At 48.1% G+C, this 19,639-nt stretch overlaps 1 protein-coding gene across 1 annotated transcript; it reads right to left on the reverse strand.

Moving 5' to 3' along the window:
• Positions 1 to 2,894: 2,894 nt before the first annotated feature.
• LOC146333570 (acidic leucine-rich nuclear phosphoprotein 32 family member D-like) lies at positions 2,895 to 17,862 on the reverse strand. Its single transcript, XM_084826136.1, has 7 exons — positions 17,541 to 17,862; positions 12,647 to 12,796; positions 10,239 to 10,361; positions 9,137 to 9,332; positions 7,772 to 7,884; positions 6,353 to 6,407; positions 2,895 to 5,208 (listed from the first exon to the last, which is right to left on the reverse strand). The coding sequence occupies exons 1-7, from the start codon at positions 17,592 to 17,594 to the stop codon at positions 5,123 to 5,125; spliced, it is 777 nt and encodes a 258-aa protein (XP_084682262.1). The 5' UTR covers positions 17,595 to 17,862; the 3' UTR covers positions 2,895 to 5,122.
• Positions 17,863 to 19,639: the final 1,777 nt, after the last annotated feature.

Genomic DNA, 19,639 nt, shown 5'->3' on the forward strand with positions numbered 1-19,639 from the left:
CCCTGCCAGAAAGGACACCTTTAAAACTTTTGAAACATAGAATGGGTGGAGTTTGGCTTCTTTTTCCTCCTCCCTCCCAGTCGCTTTTCCTTTTGTGTTGTGTCTATTTGATTGCAAGCCTGAAGGCAGGGGCAGTCTCACTATTAATCTTTGTAAGCCACTTGGTGGGCCTTTTTTTGGCTGAAAAGCAGGGTTAAAAAGTGCTGCAAATAAATAAACTCATTTCAATTCAAGCTTGGATTAGCCAGGGGATTTGTTGTTTAAGGCAGTGAACCTGGAACAAGGTACATCTACATTCCTAAGCTGACCCCTCATTTTTCAGATTTGATGGGTGGGGGAGAAGAAACCCTCCTCTGAAATACCACGTAGTCCTAAAACTACGTTTGTTGCAAATGGCTGGAGAGAGAGAGAGAGAGAGAGAGAGAGAGGCTACTTTTCATATGCCTCAACTGCACCCCCTTGTGATCAACACGTGAAACACACATCACTCTGGTCAACCCCTTTAAAGGCCCAAGGTCAGCATCTAGACGACGTTTGGGGGCAGGGTTGTTGTTGTTCAGTCGTGCCCGACTCTTCGTGACCCCATGGACCATGGCACGCCAGGCCTTCCTGTCCTGCGCTCTCTCCCGGAGCGTGCTCAAGTCCATATTCATTGCATTGGTGATGCTGTCTAGCCATCTCATCCTCTGCCGTCCCCTTCTCCTTTTGCCTTCAGTCTTTCCCAGCATCAGGGTCTTTTCCAGGGACTTTTCTCTTTGCATTAGGTGGCCAAAGTATTTCCAAGGCATTCCCTCCCAGCCAGACAAACCCAAAGCCGCTGATCTCTGTTCTGTTAGTTGCATCTCAAACATCATTGCCCTGACTCTAATTTGGTTGCCTCAAATTATTTTTCTGGGCCTAATTCTTTTTATTAATGTTTCTTGTTTAAAATGATTTTAGGCCAACTTTCATGGGCGGGCATCGATTAAGTGCCCCACCCCAGTTGGACAAAGCTAGGTCAAACATCAACAGTTCATAGACTACTTAGCTGCCAAGTTTGGAGTTGAGAACCAAAAAACGAAGCAAGTGGATTTTGGACAGGGGTCCTTTCCAGCCCTACCCAGAGTTGCCACAGATTGACACCTCCTGAGTCCATTTCCATACAAGGTATGCCCTCCAGCTATTGCCCTACTCTTAAAAATAAACTAAGATTCCAGTCCTCATGGTTTTCAATAAACAGGCTGATTTAAGCAGGAATCTGCCTTCTATCAAGTGAGACCATCGGTCCATCTTGCTCAGGTCTGTCCACACCAACCACCAGTGGCTATCCAGGGTTTCAGATGGTATGGGGGAGGGGTCTTTAATCACAGCCCTACCTGGAGATGCCGGGCATTGAACCTGGGACCTGCTGCATACAAAGGAGGTGCTCTACCAAAGGGGAAAGTAGAGGCTATAGGTCCTAACACAGGCTCCATACCAGTCCCTGCCACCAGAGGGTCTCCTCTGTGTTGGAAGGATGATTCAACATCTGCAAAGGACATAAAAGTATCACCAGGTTTTGCTAAAGACACTCATGCCACTGGGGTGGGTGTGCTTTGGGTATCATCAGTTTTTTCCGCACCACCACCAATACCACCACCTGAACTGTTTTAACAGGGGCCTGATCTCCCTCCCACCCCATCTTCGCCAAAATGAAACCTTGGATGGGATAAGCAACCAGCCAAGGTGGAACACTGGAGGAAGCAGGAGAAATGACATTTTCTCCTAGAGAGCCAGTGTGGTGTAGTGGCTAGAGTACTGGACTGGGAGTCGGGAGATACGGGTTCTAGTCCCCACTCGGCCACAGAAGCCCATTGGGTGACTTTGGGCCAGTCACAGACTCTCAGCCCAACCTACCTCACAGGGTTATTGTTGTGAGGATAAAATGGAAGAAGGAGGAGGATTATGTATGCTGCCTTGAGTTCCTTGGAGGAAAAAAGGCAGGATATAAATGAAATAAATAAATAAATAAAAATAGATGCAGCAGCTCAGGTTCCCAAAGGTCATGCTTCCCTCCCTTGGCTCCACCACTTTCCCACAGCCACCAATCGCTAGGTGGTTCCCTGGCTTTTGCGCAGCGCCTGCACCCCAAAACAGCTCTAAAAGGATATGGGGACCCCCTTCCCCCACAAGATAGAACCCAAGATCAACGCAACGTCTGTGCTGCCCAGCACTCAGAGGGGCGTGGAACTGCACAGGATTGGACTCATGAGATTATAGACCTAACCACTAGGCGGCATAGCTAAAATAAAGCCTCCATGATCAGAGGCAGTCTATCTGCAAATACCACTTGCTGGATTACACAGAGAGTTTGCTGCAAGGCAGCCAGTTGGCCATTGTGGAAGAGGAGCTGGGGGGGGCCTTCAGATGTTTGAGCGCAACAGCCACCATCCCCAGCCACTGGCCATGCTGGCTGTGGGTGGGAGTTGTGGTGCCAAACATCTGGAGGCCATTAGGGGGAGAGGAAGGCTGACAGAGATGAAATTTCAGAGTGTGGCCTGGGGGGGTCAGGGATCAGCTCTTGTATAACCACTTTCCCCCTGTCAGGTTGCCTTTTAAGTGAAAGGCGAACAAAAAAAGCAGCATTAAGCAACCCCAAATTGTCATGCATTGCATGTATACAAGAGATCCAATAGGGAGGCCTCGATTCTTAGGTGCAAATGTCCCTAATATTTTGGGCAGGGGCAGTTTCAGGTGATCAGATGCTTTGTGCTTATTCTTCAGACTCTTGTTCACATTTCCAACAACAACTTACTATGAGGCCTAGAAGCTTTTTTAAAAAAGTATCCATCCCTTCAAATGTCCCTGTCCCCTCGCAAAAACAATGCGACACCCACGGCTGAGACTGTTGGCGAAATCACTACCCCAATGCAGTTGGTTTTTACAAACTGAAATCTTTTATTAAAAGTTTTATTTCAATTTTTTTAACAAAAAGGAGATATATATAAAAAGGTCCAAAAAAATAAAATAAAACTTCCCAAGAGAAGAAAAACCAATAAAATAAAATAAAATAAAATAAAGGATATCATTATTTATGGGACTAATTTGGACCAAATCCAAGCCTGACTTTTAAACTAATATATAAAACTCAAACCATAATGATCCTGTGCAGAGGGACAACCAGGTGGGAAAGACATTTTATCACAGGAAAGATTTCACCACAACTCTTAAAATTTGTTTCATGTGTGTGTTTTGTGCAAAAAGAAAAAAAAAAGTCACTTGGCCCAAATTCTGCAGCAGACTTCCCCAACCTCCCAGTGTTTTGGACTACAACTCCCATCACCCCCAGCTTGCCAATGGTCAGGAACGCTGGGAATTGTAATCCAAACCATTGGGCACACCGCATACACCAAGGCTGTAGAGGAACAAGGTTTTGAGCCCCCTGTTCAAAAGGGGTCCAATAAACACCAAAAGAGGGTCGAAAACATCTGATCTCCTGAAATCCGGCTTTCTGACAGAGAAGACTGGCGGGGGGAATTCCCCCTCCCCAATCTTGCTATGCTTTTACTAGTCATACACAGATATGAAACTGCCCCCTCCTTCTCCCCCGTCCCCCAAAAAACTTGGTTAACTGTACCTCTTTCTGGAGCGGGGGGATTTAAGAAGAGACCATCATTATTTTTTTTAAATTCTCCCCTACGCCCCTTTTTGGGGGGAGGGGGTGCACTAGACAATCAGCAGCTATGCACCCAACTCTTAAGTCAGGAGTGATGGGAGCTGTAGTCAAACACATCTGGACAGTGCCATGTTGCCTATCCCTGACTCAAAATTAATTGTTTTAAAGCACAGTGGCCCCAAATCACTGGTGGTGTTGCACAACAGTCCATGCCTCAAAGAGACAGTTATGTTTCTAAATTTCCTCCCGACCCCATTTTTTTTGGGGGGGGGGAAACATTGCACAATCAGCAGCTATGTTGGGACTTCAGACGTGGTGGAAGAGACTGCATTGGCTTCTAAACACCTGCCCTTGTTAAGAAGAAAGGAAATCAGGGGAGAGCTGGGTGATGCAACAGCCCCCACCCCAAAACAGCCCTAAAATGATACACCTGCCTCCCCGCCCCCTGCAGGGAAGAACCCAAGATTAATGGAAATTTTGCACCATATGGCAAGTTTTGTGGCATTATTTTACCAGCTGATCCAATCCAGGGCAACCACTTTTGCCCACCTTTTTTTTTAGAAAAAAAAAGTCTGCCACCCCCCTTCTAAAAACAGACTAGTGTGGATTTAAGCACAACTGGGGGCGGGGGGGGGCAGCGTAGCACATAAAAGCAGGCAGCGCTGTCTCCTGACAACCACAGATCGGCAACTTATTAGCAGCTCACAAAAGGCAAAAGTAAAATAATAAAAATAAAAGCATCATCCAGTTTAAAAATTCAAAGTAGCTGCTGAGCTCATCTTTTAGCTGGGCCATGCCCCCCCCCCCGCCCCAAGTGGTCTGAAATTCTTCCATGTGGCCCCCTGCCCCCCCCCCATACATCCGTAGCCATTGTCATGAAATGGTCATCGTCCGGGTGTGCAGCTCTTTGGAAATCCGACACATCAGAGCTGGGCTTTCGTCGTGACGTTTGATGCCTGTCCTGGAAGGCAGTTGGTCAGGGAAGAAGCTTTCGCTGCCCCGCTCCCCAGAAAGGGAAGGAGAAGAGACATTTTGGAGAGTACAGGGCTAGATTCCCTCCCCACCCCCAAAACTAAGGAAGATTGACAGACAGGGAAGAAAAAATTGCCGTGGGTTCGTCAAACGCGCCATCAAATTAAGAAAGGATTTGGTCACAAAGTACCCCAGAAACCCGGGGGGGGGGGGGCACACTCCCACGTGCAAGATGTGAGCATTTCACTGGGGGGGGGGCTAGAATAAACAAAAACAGGTGGCCAACATCTCCTGAAACGCCTACCATATTCTACATCTTAAAAAAATATACTGTGGGTGTTGCAGCCATTCAAAGGGGTGGGTGGGTGGGATCTGTGGACCAGGAAGAAACAGAGGTTGGGGGGGCAGAAAAAGGGAATTTATCACAGTCTCACGTGGTGGATGGGGGGAGGCAGTGGAGGCCAGAAAAGTCAGTCTGTAAAACAGATTCACTGGCAAAGAGGCAGACGTGGAGGGTCAGTTGTCTTCCTCCTTTTCTTCGTCGGGGTTATCCTCCCCTTCATCCTTGACTTCTCGTTTCCGCTTCTCACCTTGCCGGAGGTCTGTGAGGAGAGGTGGAGGGGGAGTTAAGTAAGCGGGGAGGAAGCGCCTTCGCCTCCACCGAAGGAGCCACCACCAAGAGGGAACGCGGCGTTGCGGCTAGAGCAGTCCTGCATTTGAGCCGCTCGCCAGGGAGATCAGGAATCACAGCCAGGCGAGCGGGCGGGCTCCCAATGGAGGGGGCAGGAGTGCTCCATCCCTCCCTCCTCCTCTCGCCTCTTTTCCAAGTTAAAAAAAACAAGCAAGGAAAACCTTGTGTGGGGGAGGGGGGAGGCTTGACAAGGCTGGCTTAAGTGATTTTGGCTCAGGAGATCAGAATTAAAACCCTAATGCATGCAGTTGTGAAGCCCACTGGGTGACCTCAGGCCAGGTTTCCTATGACCCCATCTCTTTCTGCCTAACCTACCTCACAGGGATGTTTTGTGGGGTAACTTTTGTACACACCACCCAAAGGTCACTGAAGAGGGAGTGGCATACCAATTGTGATCAAAGTCAAGTGTGTTCAAAGAGGCCGGGGGACACAGCACCATTCTGCTAAAAGACCACTTCATTCTTTTCCTCTCCCCTCCCCTCCCCATCTTCCTTGTGTGTTGTGTCTTTTTAGACTGTAAGCCTGCAGGGACTGTTGTATTTAACTGATTATTTGTAAGCCGCTCTGGGAACCTTTGGCCAAGGGGTGATATAAAAAAATACCTTAAATAAATAATAATTCAGCATCTGTTAATGCTGCATTTGTACATCATTTACACTGCCGATAGTAACCTGCACTACAGTTTATATCCCGCCCTTCAGTCAAATGTATAGAGGCTGCTTACAGACTTCGGGGGGTTGTCTCAAATGGGCTTTCCATATGCAATTGCAGTATAACCCTTACAACAACCCTGCAAGCTGGGTGACTGTCATTCCTCCCGTACAGCAGAAGGGAGGCCAAGAGATGGTGATTTGGCTTGGGACCATCTAAACAGGGCTGCAACAGAGGGGAGTTTCGACCTGGGGACTTGGGTCCACGACCCAGCTTTGGTCCTTACACCAAACCAGCCCCCAAAACAGGAATCTCCCACCGACAATCTCCAAATAACCCAGAGCCGGGAGTGAAAGAAAAAATAAACAAATATTTTGAATTAAAATAATAAAAATGATACCCACCTTCCCCGCCTTCGTCATCATCTTCCTCCTCACCTTCCTCTTCATCCTCTTCCTCCTGCAGAGAAGAGAATTAATACTTAACTTAAGTATTATTAATACTTATTAATACTTAATAATTAATACTAATAAGTATTAATACTTATTAATACTTATTAATACTTAATTAACACTCCCATCTCAGTCTCCCCAAAGCATCAACGCCTTCCTCCCTGTCCCAGGCAGATTTTCAGTTTGACGATAACCCCCACCCAGACACAAGACCCTTGCCAGGTCAGGGTCTTGTGGAAATTAATGAGATCTAGATTGAGATCTCCGCACCCTTTTATCAGTAGCCCCTAGATGTGTTTTTAAACTAGACCATTACTTCTAGCGGCAGAGAGTTCTGCAGATCCATTGTGTACGCCGGGCCGGGAGGCGGAGAGAATACAACCATTTTTCTTGGCGGTCCCACTCCGAATCAAGAGAGGCCACCTTTTTATTTGAAGTAACTGAGCCTGGAACCCCCAAGAGCCACTGCCTGATGGCGTACACAAGGGACAGATAACACAGTGCCCCCTTGATGTTTTGGACCACAACTCCCACAAGCCCCAGCTAGCATGGCCAATGGTCAGAGATGGGTAGAGCTGTAGTTGTAAGAAAAGTTGTAGCTTCTTAAATATGAGCCTGGGGTCTTTTAGAGGGTCTTCTGGTAGGTCTCCCCAAAACCTTCATTCAGGCCATTCCACTATTCCAGATCAAATTCACCACCCGCAGTTCGAAGTACCCTCTTCAGTCTTTCGCTAGCAAAATTATTTAACCTTTTCCATGCCAGATTAACACAGCCCTTTATTCAGAGCCATGAGGACTGGAGCCTTGCTTTGTCTTTAGGAGAAGGCCTGCTGCTCAGTGGGAGAGCACACACATGCTTTGCAGGCGGAAGGCTCCAGGTGCATTGCCAGTTAAAACCCTCTCCAGTCGCAAGGCTGGAAAATTTGTGCATGTTTGCTTGGTTTACTGGTTATATTAAAAATTTAGGCAGAGCCATGGCCCAACTCGGGAGCAGACGGCTCTACATTCCTGCACTTGCCTGCAGTCCGTTTGCAAGCCCCGTTTTCCTCCGTCCCGCAAGAAACCAGCCGCAGCCCCACAGAACATCCAATGCCTTAACTGCTCAGGGTGTGGGGGAACATGCCAACAGAACTTCGAGCAGGACTTGCACGAGGGAAGAGAAGCATGGCCTGCGAGCGGATGAAGGGGTCACAAGGGGACGAGGAGCCAGGGAAGCGGTACACTGACCCTCCCCAGCTGGCCCCCCTCCAAGCTGGCTGAGGATGATGGGAGTTGTAGTCCAACAATCCCAGGAGGTACAAGGTCGGGGAGACTGGTGTACACACACACACGCAAAATGGGATATTTACAGGGCGGAAAAGGGAGACTTACCTCATCATCTACCCCATCTTCCTCCTCTTCCCCGTCCAGGTCATCTTCATCCTCCTCATCAACAGCGTCCTCATCCAGCTCTTCTTCCTCTTCCTCATCTTCCTCTTCACCTTCTAAATGAGGATTAGGGGGTGGGGAAAAGCCATGTCAGATCTGAGTCAGGCTTTTGGCCTTCCTCAACCTGGCACCTCCCCAGAACATGCTGGATCCACAACTCCCACCATCCCCAGGCCAGGGCAGGGAAGCCTAGTGAACACTGGCGGGCAGCAACGCTCTCCCAAGTCCCAGACAGGGGTGTTTCCCAGCCCTACCCCCTGAGAGACCACCTTCTGCCATAGGAGCTAGCATGGGTGTTAGCATCTTTGGGGGAGGCCTTTCTCTCGACCCTGCCACCATCAGAGGCACTTTTGGTGGGGATGTGATGCACGGCCTTCTCAGGGGCTGCTCCCACACTTTGGAACTCCCTGCCAAGGGAAGCCAGGTTTGCCTCCTCTTTGCTTGCTGTCTTTCCGCCAGCAGGCAAAGACTTTTTTTATTCAAGCAGGCCTTTGCCATGTAAGCGGGTCTGTTGGGTCAGGTGCCATTTTTATTCTTTTACTGCTGCGAGTTTCAATTTTTTTTTAATGTAGTTGTTTTGTTATCGTTTCAATTAATCTAAAATTATTTCGAGGCTGCCTCTGAAGGCAGCATAAAAGATAAAAATACACACAATGTCGATGCAGTTCAAAATATCCAGAAAAACATGTTGCAATAACATCCATAAAAACTGAGATTGCCAATTAAAGTAATTAAAAACTATACTTATCAATTAAAAAAAACTGCCCCAAATTCAGGCGAGGCAGCAATTTTTCAGTTTTCAGAGCTTTCCTGAAGACTCTTGAAGGAGGAAAGTGACAAACCCCCGATGCAAGCGGATTCTAGATGTAGGGGGCAACCGCTGGTATAACTTCTTATTATCGTTAAATGTCTTAGTGGAAAGGCAGGGTAGGAATCAAATAAGTGTATTTGTTACATTTTTATCCCACCTTTCTTTCTGTTCAAAGGAGTCCAAGGTGGCTTACGTGTTCCTCCTCCTCTCTATTTTATCCTCACAACAACCCTGCGAGGTAGGTCAGGCCAAGAGTTAGTGACTAGTCCAAAGTCACCCAGGGAGCTTCGTGGCTGAGGGGGATGACAACACTAGAACCCGGGTCTTCCAAGTCCCAGCCCAACACTCTAACCACTACACCACATGGCCCCCATTCCAAATAAATAAATAACCTGTGATCTTTGGCCAGACACAACCTGCACAGCTGCTCTTGATGACAGCACTCAAGAGGGGCGCCGCCCCCACCGGCCCCCTGCCAGCTCCAGCCCACCCCTTACCATCTCCATTCTCGTCGTATTCGTCCTCCAGCCCGTCCACTTCCGGGTCCGAGTCGGGGGCCTCTTTCTCATTGGTGTCGAAGCCATCCAGGTAGGTGAGCTGTGGCAGGAGCGTGAAGATGCTTTCGCGGTAGCTTATCAGCATCGTCACTTCGCAGTTGAACAGGTCCAGGTTCTGGAGGTGGGGCAGCTTTTTCTGCAGAGACGCCGAAGGTTAGCCGAGAAAGGTCTGCTGCGGTGTGGGAGGACAGGAACTCGGTACCCCATACCCCAAGAAGCAGAATGCTGAAACATCCATGCGGCATAGCAAGGTATCGGCAGAGGCCAATAGAGCCAGGCTGCCCTACAGCAGGGATGGTAAACGTCAGTGCTGGGGGAGGGATCTGGCCCTCCAGATGGCCACACCCCCTTCCCCCCAATCATTGGTGCTTTCCTGTCCTTTCTGCATCCACCCCCCCCCTTCTTAAAGGTTGAAATATCCCTCCTACAGCTTAAGTTACTGGCAGTGAGAGTTCGAAACTAATATATGCTGGTGTTTCGGCCCCTCCACCCCTGGAATGCGGCCCTTGAGAGCTTCCATTCAGCCCTCGGGCTGAAAGAGGATCCCCATCTCTACCTTACAGGGATGCTGCTGCAATAAACTTTGCCCTGCTTTCCCTGTCACTTCTTCCACTTTCAAGATATAGACTGCAAGCCCCTTGCGGGCAGGGTCCCTTTCCTTTCACTCATGGGCCCAGAGCTCCCGAACATTGCGGACTTGGGCGCTTTAAACCCTCCAAATGAGCAATATAAAGATCAATTATTATGATGATTGCTGAGCAGGGAAGATTGTTTGGCTACAGATAAGGAATGGGGCCAAGCAGGAAACTCAAGACTTTGCCCCCGGGCCACTCCCAGATTTGAGATTTCAGCATGCATTCCTCACCCCACCCAAGTTCACACACAATCTTTGCAACCATGAGGACCAGGTACTTGGCTCTGGGAACTTTAAGCCACCGCAGCAGTAAGGAGACAGAAGGGAAGCTGAACCACAAACACCCGCACTCCTCGCTCCAGCCCTTTCTGGACCAGCTCTTTCCTCTCAGAATTTGGGCAGCCTCACCAGGGGTTCCAACGTGTTTATGTCTTTGATTTTGTTCCCACTGAGGTTCAAGTGCGTCAGGTTCGGGGTCTTCTCTGCAAGGACCTCCAGGCCGCCAGAAATACGATTGTCACTCAGCTCCAGCTACAGAAAGGAACGCAGAGTGGTTTTCAGACATTACAGAGCAAATAAGTAAGGGTTACTCCCCGCCCCAACATGTTATGTGGACTCTGCAGACATTTCCATCTCCCCTCAAACAAAATTCAAACTGTCTGCAGTATTTTTGAGGGTTCAAAAGCGCTTTGCAGGCCTTCACAGAAATCCTTACGATGACCTGGCAAGGTTGACCCTGATTACTTCCCATACTGATTTTATTCGTTTACAACATTTGTATACCGCTCCCCATCCAAACAGATTCTGGAGCAGTGAACACAAGAAGTACAATAGTAAAAAAAGAAAAGATTAAAACACTGTATTAAAATTATTAAAAACAACAAAGAGAAGGAGATGGCGGTTTGGCCAAGGCTGTTCGTTGAGGCAAGATCCAACCCCCACAGCCAACAGATCACACACCCTTCTGTTATGCCTCCCAAGCAAAAAAACGCAGTGCTGAACTTACGGAACTCACTGCTGCAAGATGCAACTCACCGCTGCAAGATGCTCAAATTATATTGAGCAGTATATAAATATCACGAATAAATAAACAGACTAATGTCGTTTCGTTCTTACAAATAAGGTTTGCAACTCTTTGGCTCACTGAATATATATTGCAAGCTTTTCTTTTTTGTTAAGTACAGAGGGAATGTTTTTAAAATTTTCCCATTTAGGGTCTTTCTTAGGACCAGCACCCACGACAGTTTGAAGCTAACAGCACAATCCTGGTCATGTCTCCTCAGAAATAAGTTCCATTGAGTTCAATGGGGCTTACTCCCAGGTAAATGGGGACACGATTCCAGGCTACATATGTGAATACAGGAAATGCACCAAGGACCATTTTGTCTTTGTTGTTCCCTTCTGCTTCACTCTGACTTGGCCTGGCCATGCCATCACAAAAAAAGAAGGTGGTGCAAACAAAAATGAAAGGGCTGTGACTGATAGTAACTATCAAACCTTGCTTTGACCTGAGTGGAAAAAATCCATTTTTTAAATCCAATTTTTTGATTTTTTTTAGCATCCATTTTTATCCACCCTCCTATATTGTTTTTCTGTCTTACCAAACTCCAAAACGTGAGACACAGGGCCTTATTGGTGGCAGCCCCGTATCAGTGGAACTCTTTCCCAAGGTTTGTACGTATAGCCCCATCTTCGGTAGCTTTTAAATGGACCTTTTAAAGAACCTTAACATTTCAATCTGCATTTAACAAAGGAAAAAAACGGTTATGTTGGGCTTCTAAACTCTACAACCTTTTTGTTTTGTTGATTCATATTGTGTGGATTTCAAAGTATTATTTTTAATTCTGTCCATAGGCCTCCTTTATACACTCCTTGAAAATAAATAAAGATCTAACAATCTCCACTTGAGTTCAGGCCAAATCCACAGCCAGAGAAGCTTTCTTGGAATAACTCTCATATTCCTAACTGGCAAGAAGGAACTCCCTCTTTTGTAGATTTGACCAGTGGCAACATTTTTTCACTTTGTTTTTCCCTTTAAAAGAAGTTAATCCTGTATACAAAGGAGTCAAAGAACAAACAAATAGTGCTGATACAATCAAGAGCATGGAAATTTGTTCTCAAGAGAAGAAATCTGGACTCTCAACGCATTTTGGGGGGTAAGCTTCTAGCCCTTATGACAGGGTGGAAACCCTGCATGGACTGTTCTTGGGCAGTTTAATGACTTACATAATTTACACCCCACTCTTTAACTAAAAAGGCTCCGAGAATCTTAGAAGCCAGAGAGGCAAGGCGGCCAGTGTGGAGGAGGGAACTTATACAATGCAAATTTTTAGTTTATATCGCTCACACTTTAAAAACAAGGAGAGACACATGCAGAGAAAGGCAGGCACTGTTTTTCACCCCAACATACGTTTTGAGTGTAGAGGAAACATCTTTGGGAAAATTTTTTAATCATCTGGATCAAAAACAGCCAAAGGTTTTCCCCACTGGAGATTTAGTTTACAAGCTGTTAGTTTACTGCGGCTGGCTGCTGAAAGCATTTCTTTCAGAGGCCAGGATACTAGGAAGAGACAGGCTCAACAGACCAGAAGCCGCCAAGTCAAATCTCTCAGCCTCGGCCACAAATGGGGGGGGGGGGGGTAAACGGAGATCAACGTACCTCGTCGGGTCGCCCTTAAGGATTACTGTGCATGTGAAGTCCTTCAAACAAAACCCCTCAGATCTTAGAGAAGGATGGTTTGGCAATTTCTGAAAGACCCATCTCCTTTCTGTCCCGCTGGCAACCCCTGAGAAAATTATCCCGCCCACCTGCTCACCTTGCGAAGTTTGCTGAGCTTTGGGAGGTTGGAGACGGAGAGGAGGTTGACGTTGATCATGCTGAGGAATTCAAGGTTTTCGAAGTCAGAGGAGAGACCGCCGATTTTCCCGTCATCGGAGCGACAGTTATCCAACACCAGCTCCTTCACCTGGAAAGGTGGATGGGTTTAGAACAGGGGTGAAAGCCTCAGAACCACCTGGGTGCCCCGAACTCCGGCCCACTCCAGATGGCCACATCGCCTGACCCCACCCCCTTGACCACAGATTTGGTGGTTCCAAACTTTTGTGCTGTTTTGCCCCACACCAAAACACTGAAAAATGCCTCTTCGAAGACGTTGTCACAGGCAGTGAGAGGAATTTATGAAACTATTTCATAGCAACACATCATACTTCAGGCAACCTGGGACAACCCCCCCCCCCCGTTGACTTGCCAAGTTCTCCCCACCCAAATGCAGCTAAGGGTTTCCAGGAAAAATAATTCCCCCGCCTGAATTTCAGGGAGGGCAGTAGGGGGACCACCATCCCTGGTGTAGATATACACTGAATCTACAAAGCTCAGCCCAGCTTGAATGCTAGTCCGCATGAATGAAAAGCTGCTAGTCCTCAAGCCCTGGTATACCAGTCTTGGTCATTTGTGGCCTCCACAGGAAAGGGAGGAGAAAAGGCTACCTCTGTGGGTTCTCCCTGTTCAGGCATCTCCTCACCCACCACAGAGGACGGGAGGCATCCCAGTTTACAAGCTCACTCCACTGCCTGATTCCTCTGCTGCTTTCTAAAGAGGAAAGAAATGTCTTTTTCTGTGGCAGACCACAGCATTCTGGGGAGGGAGGGCGAGTTACCCCAGTTGGGGGGGGAACCTTTGTAGGGAGTCCCCTTGTGATGTAACGGCCAAGTATGCTGGGAGACCAGGATTCAAATCCCAGCCCAGCCACCAAGCTCATGGGGTCGTTTCTGAGGATAAAATGGAAGCGGGGGGGGGGGGACAATGAACACCAGGAGGGATGGGCAACTTGGATTTGGGGAGTTGTAGCCTGTGTTGGCATGCACCCTATGGAATTCCCACCCAAGAGACAAACATCTGACCCCCTCAGCAGTTCCTTTTAAGAGGACTTTAAAATAATAGCTATATTAAAAAGCCACCACTTCCTCTCTCTGGCTTTTAACTGACAAAGTTGTGTGGCATTTGCCACCCCCATTTCTTCGAAACAGTATTTTCTTTTAAGGTGCCTCTTCTGAAAAGGCATTTTAAATTTAAACAGCCCCAGCGTTGAATGGTGCTGCTTTTATGGTGCAAGCCACCTTGGGAAGATGTTAAAAGGTGGCCAGGAAACAGATGCATTCCATCAAGTAATGAAAAATGGAAAATAAATCTTTAAAAATAAAATTAAAAGTAAACTGAGGAACTCCCTTCTGCTGGAAAAAGCCAAGCAACCCCTGCCCCCCAAACACTTCATTTTAGTTATGTTGGCATTCAGCTTACCCGTGGATTGTCCCCCCCTACAGTTTGGACTGTAACCTCTGTTGAGGCAGGGCCTCTGCTGGCTGGGGTTGATAGGACTTGTAGTCCAAGACACCTGGGGGGCGCAGCTGGTTGTGGGAAGGCTTCTACAAAATACATTCTCAGCTGCAACCACATGTGATGCAAATATACCGCATTCACCCACTTTCCCCAGGTCTCTCGTCCCCTCTCCCTTCCCAGTCCATTTGAGATTGTAAGCGCCCAGGAGACACAGACCTATCCACATTGCCTATGCAGGGCAGGTAGAAACAAGACTTACAGGATCTACTTTTCAAAATATATTAACTCCCCCACCTCCAGGAAATCTATCAATTGAGGCCTGACGCAAAGGACATCTGCTAGAACAAAAAGAATTCTCATCCCAGAAATGTGTTCAGAGCAGAGACATTTGTTTTATTTCTCTATCTTGTTTCTGGCCCTCTGGATGGGTGGGGACAAAAACACACATGCAGGCAGACACACACAACAGCTGCCACCAGGTTGAGAGTTCAGCCTCATCCTTCTGCACCAGGAGAGGCAGGCAGGGAAGAAAGAGAGAAACTAGACTGACAGGTAGGATCGCCTCAAACCAAGATGCAAAAACCTTCCCACCAGAACTGTCTCAGAGGAGCTGGTGTGGCCGATTCAGAGGGATTTGTGTCTACACTGCAAGCTGAGTTTTAGCGCCAGTATAACCAGGATCCCTCCCCACCCCACATGCAGAAAGGATCCTCTAGTTTTCATAAGGATGCCAAGGACTCCCACACCAGATCACTTTCCCCTGCCTCCATTGGAAAACTGCAATGCCCAGAGTTCCTCCTTGCTGCGGAAGCCATGATAGCTTCCAAACTGGCTTGTCCACGGAGCGGCAGAGGCACATCTGGTGTGGGGCTCATTACCAGAGACTCCTGCTCAAGCCAGGGTTGAAACGCAGCAGTCACATCCAGACCTGTTGAAACCTCCTTTGCATCCACACCCGATGCAGTGCGTGTGCGCACGCACGCTTATGTGTAAGAACAGTAGACAAGAGTTTCCCTAGAATTCAATGCCAGGTGGAAGCTGGAAGCTTGGAAGCTCGGCTTGTGGAAGAGGGCATCCACTTTTGGGACCGAGTGAACTCTGGCATTCTGCGGAGCGTTCACATGTGACAAAGGGGGGCACATTTCTCACCCAGATACTAACACGAGGGCCACATGCAAGCAAAACATGGCTGGATGGACGCAAAGGAACCCAGTTCAACCCTCCCCTCCACACACACAGGCCCCCCCCCCCGCATTTTATAATTGACCAAATCTGCCTCTGCCTGCACTCCCAGCAAACACATAAGGGGCAGTTTCCCCCACTCTCTGTGTATACTCCCACTGCTGACCACAGTGAATCAACGCACTCATACAATAATCAGGCTACTCCTTTGGGTGGTGATCATATCTCAAGGAAGTCCCCCCCCCCCTGCATGACTTCCAGCTAGGACATTTCTGCATACACACATCTATCCCACCCCAAAGTTGACCCCCCCAAGCCAGGATCATGGCTATTTCTTACAAAGGCTCATGCTTCTGCCATGCTAATTCCGAATGACCGTGTGTGTGTGTGTGTGTGTGTGTGTGAATGAATTTGTGTGTCCATGCATGTGCATTTGTGTGGAGAGACTGTGTATGTCCATATGTGAGAGTGACTGTGTGTATGAGAAAGTCCATGTTTGTGAGTGACTGTGTGTGTGTGTGTGTGTGTGTGAGAGAGAGAGGGTGAGAGAGAATGACAGACGGAGAGTCCCCATCTCTGGCCAGGCTTCCCCTCGGCCCAAGTCATCCCCCCCCCTTTATGGCCATCTCGGAGGACCTTTTTTCTTTTCTTAAAAAGCAACAACAGCAATAGAACCTGTTGCTACAGCTGTGGCCTCTCTCCCCGCAAGCTGCGCTCAGTCTCCATTTGTCCTCCCCCACCCAAAAAAACTACACGTGAACGCCACTCAGCAAGCTAAATTATATGCACGCATATATTTGGGGGAGAGGAAAACAGCGCCTGCTCTTTTGCTGGGCGAAGCCCTCAAAAGCGCCTTTCTTGCAGCTCTCAACAGCTCCACTGTGTTTTTCCTTCGCCTCCGCCTCCGCCTCCCCGAGGTGATAAACTGTGTGTGTGTGTGGGGGGGGTAATCCACACTCCCCTCACTGGTCGTCTCCCACATACACACCACGCCGCAGCAGAAATAGCGAAGCCCTCGCCTGCTTGCAGTTTTGAAGATGAAACCGGTGTCCTATTTCCACGTGCGCAGATCAAGTCATGGGGCGGGGGAGAGAGAAGCGCGGTCTGGGGGGCGGCGGCGAGGGAGGGAGACAGACAGAGGAGGCGATTCCTCGAAAGGGGAAGCACCTTTGGTAAGTTTTAATTGTGGGGAGGGGGAGGCCGCCGCCATTCTCTCGATCCCCCCCCCCCGTCCGCGGTTCCAGCGACTGCGTAAAAAGCCATGTGCGCCTTAGTTACGCATCGCTTACGGAGGTGAGAATGGATCCGCGGAGGGCTCCACAACTCCGCCACACTTTCGGGGGGGGGGGTTAATCATGATCAGGGACTATAGGCATTTTCTCTTCCTTTTAGGGAGGGGTGGGGTGGACGGTAAACCACGCCACCCAGCCGGCTCTTATTCAAACGCCCTTTCCTGGGGGAGTATACAAAAATAAAATTTTAGGGGAGACATCACCCACGGAACTCTGCCCCGCCTCGCGTCTCCCTATCCTCGTCTTCCCCACCCCCCCTTCAGGGAAAAAGACGACCCCTCCCCAAAGCCCCTATTATTTTTTAAAGGATGGGCGTGGGAAGTAGGAAGCAAGGCCTGCCTTGGACCTCCCCCCCCAAGCTGGAATTAAAAGTGCGCGGAAAGGTCAGACTTCTCCTCCCCAAACATTGGGTCCAGGGGCATAAAACACGTCGAGCAATGTTGGGGGAAAGAACAGGACCCCCCCAACATACATTCCAATCCCCATGGCTGATTCTTTTCTTTTTTAAAAAAATGGAGAATCGACGGAAACTCCATCCAAAAGTCGGGGTGTTGTTTTCACCCACAAGCCAGTGCGTAAAAATGCACTTTGGGAAGGGAAAGCCAAAAAGAGACGCAAAAGAGGGGCGCATGGGGGGGGTGTTCTTGAAGCGGGACTACCGGAGAAGAAACCTGAGAAGCTTGAAAAGAAGGACGACCCCTCTCCCCCAGCCAGCCTTTCTCTCCAGGAGGGGAAAAGCCATCGAGGCTCGCGGAGTGAGAAAGAAAAGCTCTCCAAAAATGGTCGTTGCGCCCGGGCGCCCCAAAGCGCGTCTCCAACATGTCGGCCGGGCACACGTGTGGGCAAAAGGGGGCAGGGGCGGCTCGGGGGAGGCGACCCAGGCCTGGCAGGGAGGCTCACCTCGCCGGGCTTCTTGTTCCGGAGCTCCAACGTGAGCCGCTTCTTCATCTCCATGGCGAACCGGCGACCTCTCCAAACGGGGCTCGCGTGTGCAGGCAGAGCGAGCGAGCGAGTCCCCCCTCGTCCCAGCGAAGCAAGCGAAGCTCGGCCTCTCCTCGCCGCCGCTTATATAGCACCGAGGCGCCAAAGGCAACAAAAGGGAAGGGTTGCAAAATGCGGAGAAAGCGCAAGGCAAAGCGGGCCGGCGGCAACGGCCTCTTGTGGCCGAGATCCGCCGCTGCGCTGCGCCCGCCTCGGCGGCGCCCGCCATCCAGCGACCCCTGCTGGCCGATTGTCCTTGCCAGTTTTATCATGGTTGGGGGACTTTTTCGGGCGGCGGGTATTTCTTGACTAAGCTTTCCCTCCAAATATCCTCAAGGTGTCAAGCAATTTTTTAAAAACTGTCTTTCCTATTGCGTTTTAAGGTTGCGTATACTTTTATTTGTGATGTTTATATTCCCCTAAACAGAATAAAATCCGTAAGGAGTACTTTATCAGCAGTGCCCAGAGAGCTTATTTTATTTATTTACATTGATATCTCGCTTTTTCTCCTCCGAGAACCCCCGATCCTCCTCTCTGTTTTATCCTCACAACAGCCCTGCGAGGTAGGCTAGGCTGAGAGTCAGCGACTGGCCCAAAGTCACCCAGTGAGCTTCCATGGCCGAATGGGGACTTGAACCTGGGTCTCCCAAGTTCACTGTTTAACGCTCGAACCACTATGCACAACTACCTTTTATGTTTACTTATTTATTATTTATTTATTGTTAACATTTTTTATGTTGCCTTACCTGCTAAAAGAGCCATCAAGAGGACGTGGAGCTCGTTAAAACAATAAAAACAAGAACGTTAATAGTAAAAACATTAAAACGACACATTTTAAAAGGCTAAGCTGAAATGATGTGTGTTTATATTGTACTATTTAAATACAGCACAGAAAATAAAATAAAACTTTATTCTAGTGTGCTTTCATATGTTTTTACTTCTGTCATTGCTTTGGTGTTTTTTTGCAGCAATTGTTTTATGATGCTATTTTGGCTTCTGGTTTGTTGTTGTTTTTCTTGTTTCTCATTTATATTTTTCTTTACTTATATACTGCTTTTCAAAGAAAAGTTCCCAAAGCTGTGAGAGGTGCCTTGAGGGTGATTTTAAATTTTTTTAAAAAAAAATCATACAGTAGCAGGACCTAAATGTTCAGATAAACTAAATAATATAATAAAACAATAATTATCCCCCATTATTTTCCCAGTGTTGCATCAAGAGTGCCAAAAAAACAACTTCAAGGCATCTTGTGTGGCTTTTAGACCTTTTCTCTGAAAAGTGGCATATAAGTGAAACATCCCCATAATAAAGAATACAAATATAAATGATAAACAAACCAACCTTAGAAAAACATCAAAATAGCAGCCAAGACAGTATTACAAAACACTGTTGCAAAAAACACTGAAGCAACGGCAGAAATAAAACTGTATCAAAGGACACGGGAATAAAATATTTTTTCTGCACTGCATTGATATAGTACACAGATAAACTCACACCTTTTCAGTTTAGCCTCTTCGGGCACAATCCTATGCATGTTTAAGGCAAAAAAAAGCCTACAACTCCCAGCATGCCCCAGCCAGCCATGCAAACATGCATAGGACTACGCTCTTAAAATGTATCCTTTTAAAGTTTTACTGTTTGTAATGTTCTTGTTTTTATTGTTTTAAATGGTCCTACGCTGCCTTGATAGCTTTTTTTCCAGCAGGCCAGGCAGCATGTAGATGTTAACAGCCAATAAACAATAAGTAAACCAAAGAGGTAGTCTGGTGTAGCGGTTAGAATGTTGAACTGGGGAGAACCGGGTTCATGTGCCCACTCGGCCATGAGGCTCACTGGCTGACTTTGGGCCAGGCCTTGATTCTTCGCCTAACCTACCTCACAGGGGGCCAGGGGGTCTTTGAATAAATAAAATAGGTTTTCTGGGCTCTGCTGGCAAAGTAAACGCAGCCTTAAAACGCAATAGGAAACAATAAACAGTTTTCAAAAAAACGATCGCTGCGTGTGTTGAGGATATTTGGAAG

The sequence above is a fragment of the Heloderma suspectum genome, chromosome Z (genome assembly GCF_057233095.1).
Source record: "Heloderma suspectum isolate Gila_16-S chromosome Z, 16-S_ref, whole genome shotgun sequence".
In the NCBI taxonomy this organism is placed as follows: domain Eukaryota; kingdom Metazoa; phylum Chordata; class Lepidosauria; order Squamata; family Helodermatidae; genus Heloderma; species Heloderma suspectum.

What these genes read in the sequence shown, in the direction of transcription:
- LOC146333570 (XM_084826136.1), bottom strand. Translation starts at nt 17,594, where the DNA reads ATGGAGATGAAGAAGCGGCTCACGTTGGAGCTCCGGAACAAGAAGCCC. An exon ending in GGAACAAGAAGCCCGGCGAG is followed by an intron (nt 12,797 to 17,540) that starts GTGAGCCTCCCT and finishes CCACCTTTCCAG; the next exon opens with GTGAAGGAGCTGGTGTTGGA. An exon ending in ATACGACGAGAATGGAGATG is followed by an intron (nt 7,885 to 9,136) that starts GTAAGGGGTGGG and finishes ATCCTCATTTAG; the next exon opens with AAGGTGAAGAGGAAGATGAG.